Consider the following 15,546-nt stretch of genomic DNA (forward strand, 5'->3'; position numbering starts at 1 on the left):
CTAAAAGTCTCTGTTTGTGTTCCACAGAAGATAGAAAGTTATATACATCTGGGGCAGCATGAGGGTGAGTAAATGGTGAGTGAATTTTCATTTTTGGGTGGAGTATCTATTTAAAGACAACATGTAAGCAATTCCTAATAGTTAACTTTTTAATGTGATCCATTTGTGGTGGAACCTATGGATGTCAGTTTACATAAATTCCCATAATTGATCTTTGTTTAAATTAACGATCAAGCTTAATGATCAGTCTTCAGTGATCAAGCTTAGGAGAGAATTGACTAACCCGGAAATGCAGAAGATGGAGCAAAACAAAACGGTGGTCATGAATTATAAGTCTAAAAGGAGGAGTTTTGTGAGCGAAATCCAGTCATTTTAATAGGAATTGGCGAGGTGAAGCATTATACATGATGGACTTCTGGTGGCAAAGACATTGGTAAAATCTGATGCATCATGCTTCTCTCTCTAATAATTTCTGAGCTTAGTTTTTAACACTCCATCAATATTTCTCCAAATGTGCATGCTTTTAAGCTAAAAACCCTGATGGATGTTGTTTTGTAAAAGGTACGTTTTTCATATTCATAAGTCCTGACACATAGGCTATTAACAAATTACGTTCACTATAAGAGTAAAACAGAGATCAAAATGTGAATCTTGATTCTTAGATCTTTTTAATGATGTATAGTTTGTCAACTGCACATTAGGTTATATTATATAACAAATATGAAAGCCTATATGAAATGCCATAGAGGTAACATAAATGTTCAGACGCTTTGCATCACAGAAATACATTATTTTAAAGTATATATTTTAAAATATTTTATATATTTTAAAAACATAATAGTAATGCGTCCAATCTTTTGACTGGTACTGTAATTTAAACTATAATAGGCCTATACAAAATTTTCATCACATGATGTGCAATAATACGTGCATGCATGAGATCACAAAATCATGTTGTTGTTTTTTTGTCAAGAGTGGACATTATATTTTCGTTAATACAGCTGACAGAGGGTTTTTTCACTTAGCCTACCTGACTGAAAGGGCTCATTATGCGTGTATTTATGCAGTTCATTATGCGGCTCTTTGTCTTTTCAGATGTGAATCACTGCATTATTCATGAAGATTCACACCTCCATGCATACTGTGTCTTGACAAAAAGTGTCTTACAAAATTTAAATCAATGTATTGTTTTAACGAGTAGGCAGGGTAATTTTTACATAATTTAAAGCAAAAATAGTCTATAACCTCCAATCCCCAGAAGTCTTGTGAACACACATCATATTAAAGCTGCAAGCAGTGATGAAAGGGCCTTCGCACCCGAGCAAACCGCCACCCGTTGGCCTTAGAAAAACAGTAAACCGTGGGCAACATGCAAGCGAGTAAACACAGGACAATTATGGCCAAGTCACTTCAAAGTGCCACACTTCCTGCTGCCAACAGGTGGCGCTTTGACCATAACCAAATATTGTGATATAGATGTGTTCAGGCCAGGACTTTTATCACACATGTGAAGTTTGGGGCAGATCGGACATTGTATGCCAGAGTTACAACAGCTTCCTCTTTCATGGCGAAACATCAGACTTTGTCAGGCCGCCACGGACACACGCTTCAGCGAAAACTCAAGATATTTAACATTGCTAAGGCCTTAAGATTAGACTGAAAAATTAAGCTCAGTATCGTTTCGAGAGAGAATTGCGATGCATTCAGAAAATCTCAGAATCGATCCAGAAGCATTTCTCAGTTTGTGATGCATCGATTTACTGTGGCAGCCCTAGATTTTAAGCAGACAGAAACCTTATAAAACAGTTTTGAAAAGTACATGTGATCTGGGAACTTTATACAGTGCATGCCTTTAGAAAGTCTATCCCTCGCAGCCTTGTTTTCCTCTGTGTCAAATTCAATATGGCGTCTAACCTGACTAAGGACACAATGCTCATTCTGGCAGTGTCTGCTCAGCCAGTTTTATATAACATTACAATTCAATTTTATAAAATGATGATGATCCATGAAAAAAAAGGAGTTTTGGAGAGCACTTATTTAGTATTGCATAGTAGCCAGCAGAATTGCTTTGGATGTCATTTGTCATTATTCCTGTAACATTCATCATATTTTGTCACATCCGGTCTTGCTTTCTTACACCTGGGAAATTGTGCAGAGCAGCAGTAAATGTGACCGTAACTTTACTGTCAACCACTGCCCTCTCTTTTCAGCTTAGTCATAATTCTCTAGTGTACTTCAGTGTGTATGTTTTCTTGATCAGATTGGGGTCACCAGCACACAGTGGCTTCATATCATCTATTGATAGGTGACCCATATTCATCAGTTCATATTTTCACTTCTCTCTTTAATATCCTGTCCCCTGTTGTCTTCTCTGTCCCAAATGGTGCCATTGGCCTTTACAATCCTCCTCAACGTTGACACTATGCTGCATGGACATTTGTGAAATTATGGGTACACTGTAAATTCTATCAAGTACAGTTTAATTAAAAAAAAAAAAATTTGGAAACTAATTTCCTTAATTTTGCAAAGCAAACTTAAAGGGTGGGTTGAAGATAAGCAATCAGCTATAAGTAAAGAAAGCAACATTTCTTCAAGTAAAGCAAAATTGTTTTAACTAGTACAGAAGGCAGTCAGCACAAGTTTGAAATTCTCAACTGTTTGTTTTAGTAGTAAAGTGTTTAAGTACATCACAATTATAAAACTGTTTCTATGAGACTCATATATTTATAGACCTGACTAAAGAGCTTCTGACTACAATTACAGCTTTGTCATAAAATAGACTTCATCCACAACTCTAGAATGATTGTCCTTGATGAGTCATGTTTTCAGTTAAAACAGGCCAACATCAATTTGACTGAAGTTTGCATCTGCATCCGAATCCCAAAAGAAACAAAAACAGGGAAAGTGTTAATTTGTTCTTCAATAAAATGACTGGAAATGTTTTAAATAATTCTATATTGAATGCATACAGTGATGAGGGGCTGTTGAGATAAAATACAAAAATGTCTTTTATAATTTCTTTTGCGTGATTCAAAACAAATTGATTCCTCTTTCGCGTCTCTGTGTCATTTAATTACTCACCCACATGTCATTTCAAACCTGTAAAATTTTATTCATCTTCGGAGCACAAATAAAAATCTTTTTAATGAAATCTAGAGCATGTCCCTCCATTGACAGTCTACGCATCTACCACTTTCAAGCCCAGAAAGGTAGTAAAGACATCATAAAAGTAATCCATGTGACTCCAGTGGTTTAACCTCAATTTTATGAAGCGACGTGAGTGCTTTTTTGCACCAAAAATGAAAAAAAATTACTTTTTCTTTTCTTTTTTTTTTTTTTATATTGATCTCCCGCGCATGTTCACAAGAGCATCATGACGCATGCTGTTGTGGTGACGTGAGAGCAGATGTTGTTGCGTGATTGCATGTTGGAAATTAATATTTTGTAAATGTTTTTTTTTTGTTTTTGTTTTTTGTTTTTTTGTTTTTGTGCAAACTACTTGCATTGCTTCATAATATTGAGGTTAAACAACTGGAGTCACAAATTTCTTTAGGGCTGTCACGATTCCTTGATTTAAATTTGAGTAATCGATTTAAAAAAAATCCTCGATTTGTAATTTAGCCCTGTCAAGTAACCAGCAAAATACTGGAAGTTGTGTATTCCATGAACGAGAATCCATAATTTGCATTATTAGACCATTTTCTAAGGCTGCACAATGTATTAAATTATATATATATATATATATATATATATATATATATATACATATATATATATATATATATATATATATATATATATATATATATATATATATACATACATACATACATACATAAATACATAAATAAATACATACATACATAAATACATACATACATACATAAATACATACATACAGACATACATATATACATACATACATACATACATACATACATACATACATACATACATATATGTATATATGTATGTATGTATATATATATATATATATATATATATATATATAATATATATAATATATATAATATATATATATATATTAACTGATTACTTGATTACCAAAATAATCATTAAAGACTGCTCTAGATTAATTGAATTATATCTTTACTACCTTTCTGAGGCTTGAAAGTGGTAGTTGCATGAGCTTTCAATGGAGTTACAGAAAGATCTCAGATTTCATTAAAAAGATATTCATTTGTGTTCCGAAGATGGATAAAAGTCCTACGGGTTTGGATTGACATGAAAGCGCATAATTAATGACAGAATTTTCATGTTTGGTGAACTAACCCTTTAAAGTGACAGCAGCTTATAAATAACTGCTGCTGTCTATGCCATTAATGTTAATCAAACAACAAAACACAGCTTTAACAAAGATAAATCTATAACTTATACAGTGAAAACTATAGTGTTATTTTATTTTACATTTTATTACATTTCTGTACCTAAATACTGTTAGACCTTACTTTATTTGTAACTTTGTTATATTTAGGGCTGGGTATCGTTCAAAAATTTGATACCGAGACGATACCGATACCTAAACGATACCTTTTTCGATACAAATTTTATAAAATCTGTTTAAACAAGATTACATAACCTCCAAAAAAATCTTGGTTTTATATTTTAACTTTTTTTCAGACTCAAAGACTCATCTCCTGAGCCACTGCGGGGAATAAAAAAAGAACAAATTAACAAAATTTACCCAACACAATAAATCAGTGCAAATAGTTTTAATAAAGTTTAGTTTTCAATTAAAAAATTCAGTATGTGAGGCTCTTTTTAAATCACTCAGCAATTGTTCTTCTTCAAAAAATTAATTATTATTAATAATTAATACCCCTTTTTCAGCCTTGTTCGCGTTCTGGAGCCAGAGGCAGAGCCTGTGCTCGTGCAGGCGAACGAGCCTGTCACGAACCGGTCGCGTGTTTCCATAGACTTGAGGGACGAACGCTGATGTAAAGCTGCTGTGTTGTACCTGTCCTGTGTTGTACCTGTACCTGCAGGCAGTGCGACACTTTTGTTTTCTGTTAACAGTATCTGTAGTGAACCGGCTGCTCACATAAACAGCCGTTTCTCACCCGTCCATTCAGAGATAAACTGAAAACGAAACCGTTGATTCAATCGCCCTCTCGCACATAGGGTCTCTCTCGCGCATATAGTTTTATATATTTAGATATAAATAATAATGTAGCACAACGTTACTTGCTCCTCAACGAGACGAGCGAAAGCTTCTCCGCTTCTCTACTCGGCTCCATTCTGAGGTACCGAAATTTGGTACCGAATGACAAGACACTTTTCGACACTCGATAGTATCGAGGCAGTTCGATCGGTACCTAAAAAGTATCGAGTTCGGTACCCAGCCCTAGTTATATTGTATTTATCTACGCTTGTAACTAGTGTATTTGTTCTTATTTTTTACTGACTGTTCACTTGTCTTTAATAATGTTTGAACTTTATCAGTTAATTGGTATCTTGCTCCATTTGGGACTGGGTCTTCTTCAGAATATCATCACTGTAAATGTAGGCGACTCTGTTTGAACTTGTTTTTATTTAACTTTATAATGCACACATAGACCTTTGACATTTCATGCAAACAGGACCTTGAGTTTAGTTCAGTGTTACGGTGAAAGGTCCTGCTTTGTGTTGTTTCATCATCGAGGTTGGCAGCGTTTTAGGGCCATCAGATATGGGTTTTCTGTTGTGTCAGTGACAGGGGGGGCGTGTTATGAAGTAATGAGTGAGTTAGTAACTTTCAAGAAAAATCTGATTCTCCTACATCACTGTTTAAGAACGGCTGTGTCGTCACCTGTTTGGTTTATCTCCTGTTTTCTACGTCTACGCTTCCCTGTTTATAGACCAAATTGGTTGTTTGATACTATCACTAGTTTATTTAGTTTGTCTACAGTTTCAAGCAATGTGTAAATATATGCATCAAAGAGTTTTATTTCTTTTGAAAGCCATGAACATTTTCATCAGATTTTTTTATAACACACATTTTTGCTGTGTTTAAAAGTATCATGTTTAAAAGCATTCTCAGGCTAATTTGACAGCAATCATTTTATGTAACTCATTTAAATACACACAAATAAATAATTTTCACACTTTTTGCATACTGTAGCTTGACTAGGAAATAATGTGCAATAGGAATATTTTGTACACATTTTTACTTTGATTTTTGGCCAACATCTCATCTCAAAGCATCTCATATTTCAACAATGGTAAAAGTTATATACAGTGGTCAGCGTAAATGAGTACACCCCCTTTGAAAAGTAACATTTTAAACAATATCTCAATGAACACAAAAACAATTTCCAAAATGTTGACAAGACTAAGTTTAATATAACATCTGTTTAACTTATAACATGAAAGTAATGTTAATAATATAACTTAGATTACACATTTTTCAGTTTTACTCAAATTAGGGTGATGCAAAAATGAGTACACCCCACAACAAAAACTACATCTAGTACTTTGTATGGCCTCCATGATTTTTAATAACAACACCAGGTCTTTTAGGCATGGAATTAACAAGTTGGCGACATTTTCTTCAAGAATGCCCTCTTTCAGAGACTGGATGCTGGATGGAGAGTGATGCTCAACTTGTCTCTTCAGCATCCCCATAGGTGTTAGATTGGGTTCAGATCAGGAGCCACTGAAATATTTTCACCCTGTTCTTCTTCAGAAATCCAACAGTGGCCTTAGATGAGTGTTTAGGATCTTTGTCATGTTGGAAAAGTGCACGACGACCAAGGGCCCGGAGTGATGGTAACAATTTCTCTTTCAGTAAAGAGCAGTACATCTGTGAATTCATGATGCCATCAATGAAATGCAGCTCCCGACACCAGCAGCACTCATGCAGCCCCACAAAAGGACTCTGCCACCACCATGTTTCAATGAAGGCACCATGCATTGCATGCATTTTTCACCTTTGTGACGCCATACAGTTTTGAAGCCATCAGTTCCAAAAACATTTATCTTGGTCTCATCATTCCAGAGTATAGAGTCACAGTAGTCTTCATCTTTGTCAGAATGGGCCCTGGCAAACTCTAGGCGGGCTTTTTTGTGCCTGGGCTTTTGGAGAGGCTTCTCTCGTGGACTGCACCAATGCATGCCATTCCTCTGCAGTGTACGCTGTGTTGTGTCATGGGAAATAGTCACCCCAGTTTGGCTTTCTACTTCTTTAGGTAACTGCAGTGAACTTGCATGCCGATTTTCTTCAGCCCTTCTCACCAGAAGATGCCGTGGACGACCTGGACGTCTCTGTGAGATGGTTGCGGTTCCATCTTTTAAATATGTTTGTACCACTTTTGATACAGTATTCTAAATGATAAGTAAAGCTTTGCTGATCTTCTTGTAGCCTTCAACTTTCTGGTGTAAAGAAATTATTTTCTTTCTCCGGTCTTGTGACATTTCGCTTCCATGTGGTGCCATTGCTGACAGCATGAAATGGGAAGGGGTTTTAACATCCTTTTATAGTCAACTGTCTGCTGGACACCTGTGTAATGAATAATTAGACTCACCTGTGGTTGAATTCTTGTTAAATTAGACATTTGTAGTCTAAAATTTAGCTTTGCTCCAGGGTCTTTCAGTGGGGTGTACTCATTTTTGCATCACCCTAATTTGAGTAAAACTTTTAAAATGTTGTTCTCTAATTTTTAAAAATTTGTTCTCTAAGTTATATTTTTAACCTTTCTTTCATCTTATAAGTTAAACAGATGTTATATTAAACTTAGTCTTGTCAACATTTTGGAAATTGTTTTTGTGTTCATTGAGATATTGTTAGTTACTTTTCAAAGGGGGTGTACTCATTTATGCTGAGCACTGTAATTATTAATTCATCAACAAAAGTAAATATTTCTTTCTTTTTTTAGATTATCATTATTTTTAAAATGTTATGATAGATTATTATATTTTAAGATTCATATTACGATTTAAATCTTAAAAATAAGCCCTTGGGAGATTAAAGTGCTCGTAGTTGAAGAAACTTTCCATTGTGAAGTAGCCTTGGGTTTTTGTTTTGTGGTTTGGAGAGACATGCACAGTAGAACCAGTGTTTCTTCTCTTTCTCACAAAATTATATACATCTCTATACATTTCAATTCAAGTCAATTTCAAGTCAAGAATTATTGCTCTATTGGCATGACTGTAAATTATACAATATTACCAAAGCTTTTATACATGGTATGCGTAAAAAAAAAAAAAAAGAAAAAAGAAAAAAAGTGCCACCCTGTACTGAGGTATTCCAGTATTGCTTTCGGCCTCCCCTAGAGGGCAGACTTGTAAAGATATCTGAAGTATGGACACACACACACACACACACACACACACACACACAAGGAGAGTTGGATCAGTCAGAACTTATTCTACTGCGTGCTACTTAAAGCTTATGTAACACTATTAATTTGTTGGTCACTAAATATCAAAAGGTGTTTTTGCCAGAAACATTGACAACACTAACATAGAGATTAAGAGACTATTTTGAGCCACTAATAACAATCTGTGTGCATTTGTTTTGTCTACTCGCACATTTAAGGAACTGAAACATTACATGGTTCGCTTGACATGTTCACACGGAGCTTAAGGGTGTGAGCGTTTCCTGAGAATCATTTGTGAACACTTTTTTTTGGTTCTGTCTATGTGAGCAATGAGTCTTATGAACGAATGAGGTTATATTAGGCCACAGTAGGAACAGAGAACTTTCTGTATGGTGCTGAGGTCATTTCCTCCTCCTGGAGCTCCTTTCCACCCTCCAGGTGGCACTGTAGATGTTTTGCATTTTGAGAATTGTTGTTATTTTGACTAGGGCTTAATTGTACTTCACATATAATATAATATAATATAATATAATATAATATAATATAATATAATATAATATAATATAATATAATATAATATAATATAATACACACTTTTACAGTTTGAACCAATTACAGCATTTATAATTTGTTTTGTTTTTGAATAAAGTCTCTTATTTTGACCTAGGCTGCATTTGTTTGATCAAAAATACATAAAACAATACCGTGAAATACTACAATTGAAAATATGTTTTTTGTTTTAATGTACTTTAAAATATTTCATGACCATGATGGTGTGTGTTATTATCTGATAATTTTAAAAGTTATTCAAACTATCATTCTTTTTACATATCAGGATCTCCCACAACTCCAAGCTCTTCCAAAAGTATGTTATAATGTCAGTGGTGCTGTCGGTGTATTGAATGGAGGTTCAAACAGTAAGAGTTACTGCCATTATTACGACGTCCATTGTCAGCAAAAGCAGCCTGCTCATTTGAATATGTTACAGTGAGTCAGCACAAAGGCCTGCCATATGCAAAATGCCTCCCAACATGAACATTTCCATTGATTTACCTCCGGACTCCTTACATTTGTCCAGCCAAGTAGAAAACTCTTGTATCTTGAATAATTCTCTTGAATCACTGCATACTTTTCCAATATGCACTTTATTTGTCCTAATACTCTTTATTATTATTAGCATGTCTGTGTTTTTATCAAAGTGAAGTTATATATGTGTGTATTGGTGAGCCATCAAGCAGATCAAACATGCCACATAAACTAGTTCACCCACTGCCCTGCTGCAAACTGGAAGTGAAACCAGCAGTCAGTGTGCGTGGGTGTGAGACACTTTGTCTGTTTGACAGCATGCCTTCTGAGCTATTTTTTTTTTTTTTTAAGGGAAATATGTAAGGGAAGTTATAGATAGTGCGTATGTGTGTGAGAGAAGGGGGTGTGAAGAGCAGCTCTAAAAGGTTTAAAACCGGATAAAACTTATCAGAGCACAGCAGCACACTGCCAGATGCCACGCCTTCTCATTTTTTGTTATGCACTCCCTCGCCATCACAGACGGATGAGTCTTCCTCCCTCCCTCCCTTCCTTAAGAAAGGAGAGATGTCTGGGCGTGGTTGTTAGCTGCTGTGTTTTGATTGGCCGCTCTCCCAGGCGTTCGTTATCTCCCGTTTGACACGTCCTGGCTCCGCCCAGATAATGCACTCTAGCTGAATGGCTCCACCTACTATCACCACATCAAAGTGTTCAGTCTATCCTGCATGAACAGACAGGTAGTAAGGTTGGTCTCTCGCTGTGTAAAAGCTCAAGTGAACTTTGGGTTTCATTTTTGAGAAGTACTCACAGCTGGCCTGTGGCATGTGGAGTACGGGCAGGTTGAAGAACACAGCGGCTGGATCTACAGGTGCTCGCTTGTACCTCATTCCAGGTTTTGTCGTCTTGGATCTACCACCAACAGCTTCTGTATCACGACAAGAGATCATATGCACTTCATCTGGGTGGCTGTGTATATAGACACTTGGTTTTAACTGACATGACAAAGAGGAACCTGCAGTGAAGTCAGAGTTTGACAAGCTGTGGTTTTGCCTGGGTGGAGACTTTCTACAGTCGTCTGTCCAGTCACAGACGGCCTGATTTCTCAGAGGTGATGGTGGGCGGCAGGGCCGTCACTGTGCACCCGCACAGGCGCCTGGAGTGAAAGTGTCACTGTGCAAACATGGAATTCCTCAAGAGCCTCGTTCCCACGGTCATCTCCGGGGACGGCGGACTGCCGGCGACGGACGCGGGGGGAGTTTGGCCGAGGGAGACGGGCCCTCGCTTGCTGAGGATGAAACGGCTGGTTTCGCAGGCCAATGAGGAGGAATATGACGGATCCACTCCAACCAGCCGACCGGCTGTCCGTCTTCAACGACATCGTGCCAAAGGTACCAACAGTAAAGATGAAGGGATGGGTATTTCAAACATGGTTCTAACTCTAGTAAAGAGAGGACTGTTTGATTAGGAGGTGTGTGCACGAGGTGTGTTTGTTTGCACTTTTTGTTTATAGTTGGACTCTGATATAAGATTAATCACAGACAAGAGAGAACAAGCAAATGCTTTGTGTAACCAAACCGTTTGCAAAGTCTTAAGTTGAATTAGTTGAGAATTATATAAAAGAGTTTGTACAAAATCAAAAATAGAAAATTGAAATCAAAATCAAAATTGAATACTATTGGAAATGTTTCAAGCATTACAAATGCAGAAAGAAAGTAAAATGCTGCTATTTATATCCCCATTATTCTGTCCTTTTTTTTTTTTTTTTTGCATCCAAATTGATCTGAAGCAGGGAGATCTAGATAACTGAGTGTTAAATTTCATGACTGCATTATTTCTTAATTTCATCACACTGACTTTACTGGCACAGAAACATGGTAGTGTTTTTTTTGTTTTTTTTTGTTTTTTACAACATGACTACAATGATGTATGTGTCAATGTGAGTCATTGTTAGTTTCAATTCCCAATCCTGAGCTATGACAGCAAGACTTAAAATAATGTTATGCATGAAGTCACCATATCATTACTTTTTGAAGATTTATACTACAAATAAATGCTTTTCTTTTGATGTTTATATTCCTTAAAAAAAATCTTAAAACCCAAAATATTTTTGCACAAAAATAATAAATAGCACAGCTGTTTTCAACATTGATAATAATAGGAAATGTTTATTTAGCACCAAATCAGAATATTAATGATGTCTGAAGGATCATGTGACCGTAAAAATTCAGATTTGCCATCAGAGGATGAAAAACACTTAAAAAAAAAAGTAGTATATATTCAATTAAAAAAACGTTATTTTAAATTGCAACAAAATGTTTAATCAATTAAAGGCAACTCTGTTGAGCATTTGAGACTTCTTTCAAAAACATTAAAATCTTACTGACCCCAAACTTTTGAACAGCAATGTTTGTAGATTAGTATTGATGTCTAGGTGTTGCTAACTTGAGAAATACAGTACAGTTAAAATTTTTCATTTCAAGTGCTGATAGCTATAATGAAAATATTTTAATTAAAACACTGTTATGAAAATTTGTTGACAAATAAAAATGACAATATGTATATCCAAATATGAAAATAAGACTAGAAATATAACACTGCTAGATTATCAATTATGTATCATTGTTTTTGAGGAAAAAAAAAAAATAGCTGCATGAGGTGAAGTTGAAGAGTGAATGAACACCACTTAACTGAAACTTGCACATCCTATATGAGATTAATCAGATACCCTAATACGCAACATAAACGTAACATTACAACTTGTATCTGCACAAGTGAATTTGAACTAAGTTATTTACTTTGTCTAAATGTGTAACTCCCCTTGTGGATGCGCTCTTCCTGTAACCACGCGCTAAAACACGGGGAACTAAAGCACAAAGAATTCACAACATTCTACTGTTCTCATTATAAAAATATGTATATGGCAGATTGGCTGCTCAACTTGCACGTAACTGTATTTTCATCTACTTTATCATATGATTCCAGACATCCCTGCATAAAGCCATGATGAGAAACGATTTTAATCATTGTCATTAAATTTAAACATTGTTGACAAAATATGAGGAGAAAAATAACATTGGTAGATTATTAATACTATCATCAATGTTTTTCAAAAAGAAACATCTAAAAGAAATATGACTGTCTCAGATAACCCAATCATAGTCAATAATGTTGAGTGTTGCACCTGAGCTGAAACTGAAAAGTTACTGAACACTGGTAAACTGAAGCTATCCGCTTAAGTCGTGACGTAAGGAACGCCATTTCTGGGTCCAAGCCTCAACTCGTTTCACTTGAGAATGTCATTGACGGCCATTTATGAGCGTTATTTATTCATATTAAACTTCAAACATTTTAAAAAGTTAAACATTTTAAATGCTTACAGTCTACACAACAGTTTCTGTGCTCACAGCATCACAGATGTTAATATTTTAACGATTTATTAAAGATGAATCACTGTCTGGCCATCTGGAATTTTGGTTATGATTATAATTTTTTTTTAGTAGTATTACACCACATTGTGTGTGTATATTAGCACCGTTTGTTGTTTTTCTTGTGGTATGAGATAGAGCGTTTTGAGCCGGAAGCGCTGCCGCGTGACGTCAGACTTGACTTAACCGGATTTGCTAAGCGTTTTAATAAGCTCAACCACACGCATCCTGTATGAGATTAATCAGATATATACAACAAAAAAGTGATATTACAATTCAAATCTGCACAAAAGGATGTGGATGCACATGTGAACTTGACCATGTTCGTCTGAATGTGTAACTCCCGTTGTGGATGCGCTTTTCCTGTAACAACAATGCGGAAACACTGGAAAATAAATCACAAAGAATTTACAACATTCTATTACAATAGTGTTCTCATTATAATGTTATGTGGGCTATATGGCGCATTGATGTTTCACATCTTGCATTTAACTGTATTTTCATGATCAAAGTGATTCCAGGCATCACTACACGCTTTCAAATCCATAGTTTCACTTTATTTCGCCCGTTTGAAAGGTATGCTATCCTAATGCTAACCAATCAGACCTCAGGTACCGCCCCAAAATGGTGCAATAAACAATCAGAAAAAATGAAAATGATAATTCTTTTTAGGGCTGAAACGATTCATCGAGTTACTCGATTAACTCGATTACAAAAATTCCTCGAGGCAAAAACTCTGCCTCGAAGCCTCGTTAAATTCCTATGACGCGCACTATACACGCAGGGATCTGATTCACACGGACCGTTGTTCAGTGTTCAGGAAGCACACCATAGAGCATGACATTTTGAATTTAGTTGGCGCGATGGCGGAGAGTAAAGATAGATATGATGTTTAGCTTTGATGTTTTTAAGTAGTAAACGTATTCACGTTTAATTGTAAGAGAGTATAGCCTAAAAAAAAGAACCCCTTCACACACACACGCATGCACCCTCGTCTCTCTCACGCACCAGTCAGACCAATCGCAGCAATGCATCACATATGCTTAAACTTTTTATGTAGCCACGCAACAATAATTTCAGCATGCATTCACTGTATACACAGGGACGTGATGTTGTGACGCGATTTTTTTGAACCGATGCTTCACCTAAAATGCACCGCAATGCAAGTGATGCAAGCCAAATGCACCGTTCTATTGAAAATGATTGTATGTAGGCTATTTCTGCCGTACCAAACTGCAATGAAGCAACTGGTCTGACTGGGGCGTCACTCTTCCTCACACACGGCATGTGTTTTTGTTCTCAGGTGGGTAATTTGCAGAAGGTGCAATCCTTTTTTTGTAATGTTGTATTAAGACGACAAAACTAAGGCCAAATGGCCTTTACTATTTAAGTTTGTATTCATAGTTTTACATGTTATACATGTTTTACAGTAAGTTGACTTAACTGTATTGTTATATAATTGTTGGCACTGGCACTTATAAACACTAAATGGGTAAAAAATTGCAATTAAAAGGCTTAGTTTTGGAGCCAAATGTTGGAGTTGGAATCAATACCTCTGTTTTTTTTTTTTGAAATAAAAGCCAAATGCTTGATCATTTTACAGCCACATAATTTTCACTATGCATTATTTGTTTTGGTTGTTAAAAAAAAATATTCGATTAATCGATCGATTAAGTGCTAGATTAATCAATTACAAAAAGAATCGATAGCTGCAGCCCTAATTCTTTTAAATTAATAAAGGTTTTCATGATCGCTTATTGCTGTCACGTTCGAGTACTCATGCACATCCCTACAGCATTTCAAATCATGTTATACATGATTCATTGTTGCATACTATTCTAAAGAAATATAGACTTATCTTTCATCTAAATGCAGCTGTAACCAAGCTCTTCCCACCAACCACCATGTCATATATAGACAACTTTTCATGGTTCTTTCATCTAGTCAATTCCCAATGGAGAAAGTCACACCCTATCTTTTTTCCCGTCACATATCCTGTTTAATTTGGACATCTATCAGATTATGAAGTAAAATTGCCAGTGTTGTTTCATTTTGACATTTTGAGCTATGTCGGCTGATTTACTAGAAGAGAAATCAAGGTTGACCCTAGACCCGGCCTGTGTTGAAAGGGAAGTTGTTTCTCCTGTGAAGAGAACTGATAGTTAAGTTGTCCTACAGTGCTGCATTTAATCAGGGAAGACTGTGTTTGTTTATGCTCTCATAACTTGGCTGCAGGAAGAAGATGAATGCATTTGTGACCATAAATGTATTGAAATGCCTCCCCTTCAGGGTCATGTGGGGATACATGAGGATCTTTGTGTGTCATTCATGGCTAATCCAGCTACGACCACTCTTCTTGGTATGTCAGCTTCTTGGCTACAGGAAAACAGTGTGGGGAGTGTGATGTTGCATCACTGCATGTGACTCTGCATTCAAAATGCAAATTGTCCACCACGCATTCAAATATGATGGAAAACACTAGTTCAAACTGGACTAAAAGGTTTTTTTTCTTCTCCCTGTATCCTTCGAAGGCTGAGATTCTCAGTGTGTGTTGATAAATGAAAATACAGAGGTAGTATTCTGTGTGTGTGTGTGTTAGTCTGTGTTTACATTGCAACCAAACCACACCTTGATCTCTCCAAATTGATGAGTCTTGAGTGTTCAGGCGAGGATTTGGGTAATGTTCCTGCCAGGACATGTTCATGTACCTGAGTTCCCTATATTTTTCAAAGTAAATAGGGCTGAAATTCAGTATCACTTAATCTGTTGAATTAATATTT

At 36.0% G+C, this 15,546-nt stretch overlaps 1 protein-coding gene across 11 annotated transcripts in view; it reads left to right on the plus strand.

The window, feature by feature from the left end:
* Positions 1–15,546, plus strand: part of fryl (furry homolog, like) — a 114,800-nt gene that overhangs the window by 18,331 nt on the left and 80,923 nt on the right. For 5 of the 11 annotated variants that reach the window (XM_067383706.1, XM_067383707.1, XM_067383710.1 and 2 more), the window contains exon 1: positions 10,050–10,729. The exons of 3 other annotated variants lie outside the window; for them this stretch is intronic. In XM_067383706.1, coding sequence (XP_067239807.1) covers positions 10,522–10,729 — 208 coding nt within the window. In that variant the 5' untranslated portion in view covers positions 10,050–10,521. Of the gene's footprint in view, positions 1–27; positions 76–7,212; positions 7,298–10,049; positions 10,730–15,546 lie in introns of those variants that run through there. 3 more of the 11 variants (XM_067383714.1, XM_067383717.1, XM_067383718.1) reach the window with 3 other exon arrangements.

The sequence above is a fragment of the Chanodichthys erythropterus genome, chromosome 4 (assembly GCF_024489055.1).
Source record: "Chanodichthys erythropterus isolate Z2021 chromosome 4, ASM2448905v1, whole genome shotgun sequence".
Classification (NCBI taxonomy): Eukaryota; Metazoa; Chordata; class Actinopteri; order Cypriniformes; family Xenocyprididae; genus Chanodichthys; species Chanodichthys erythropterus.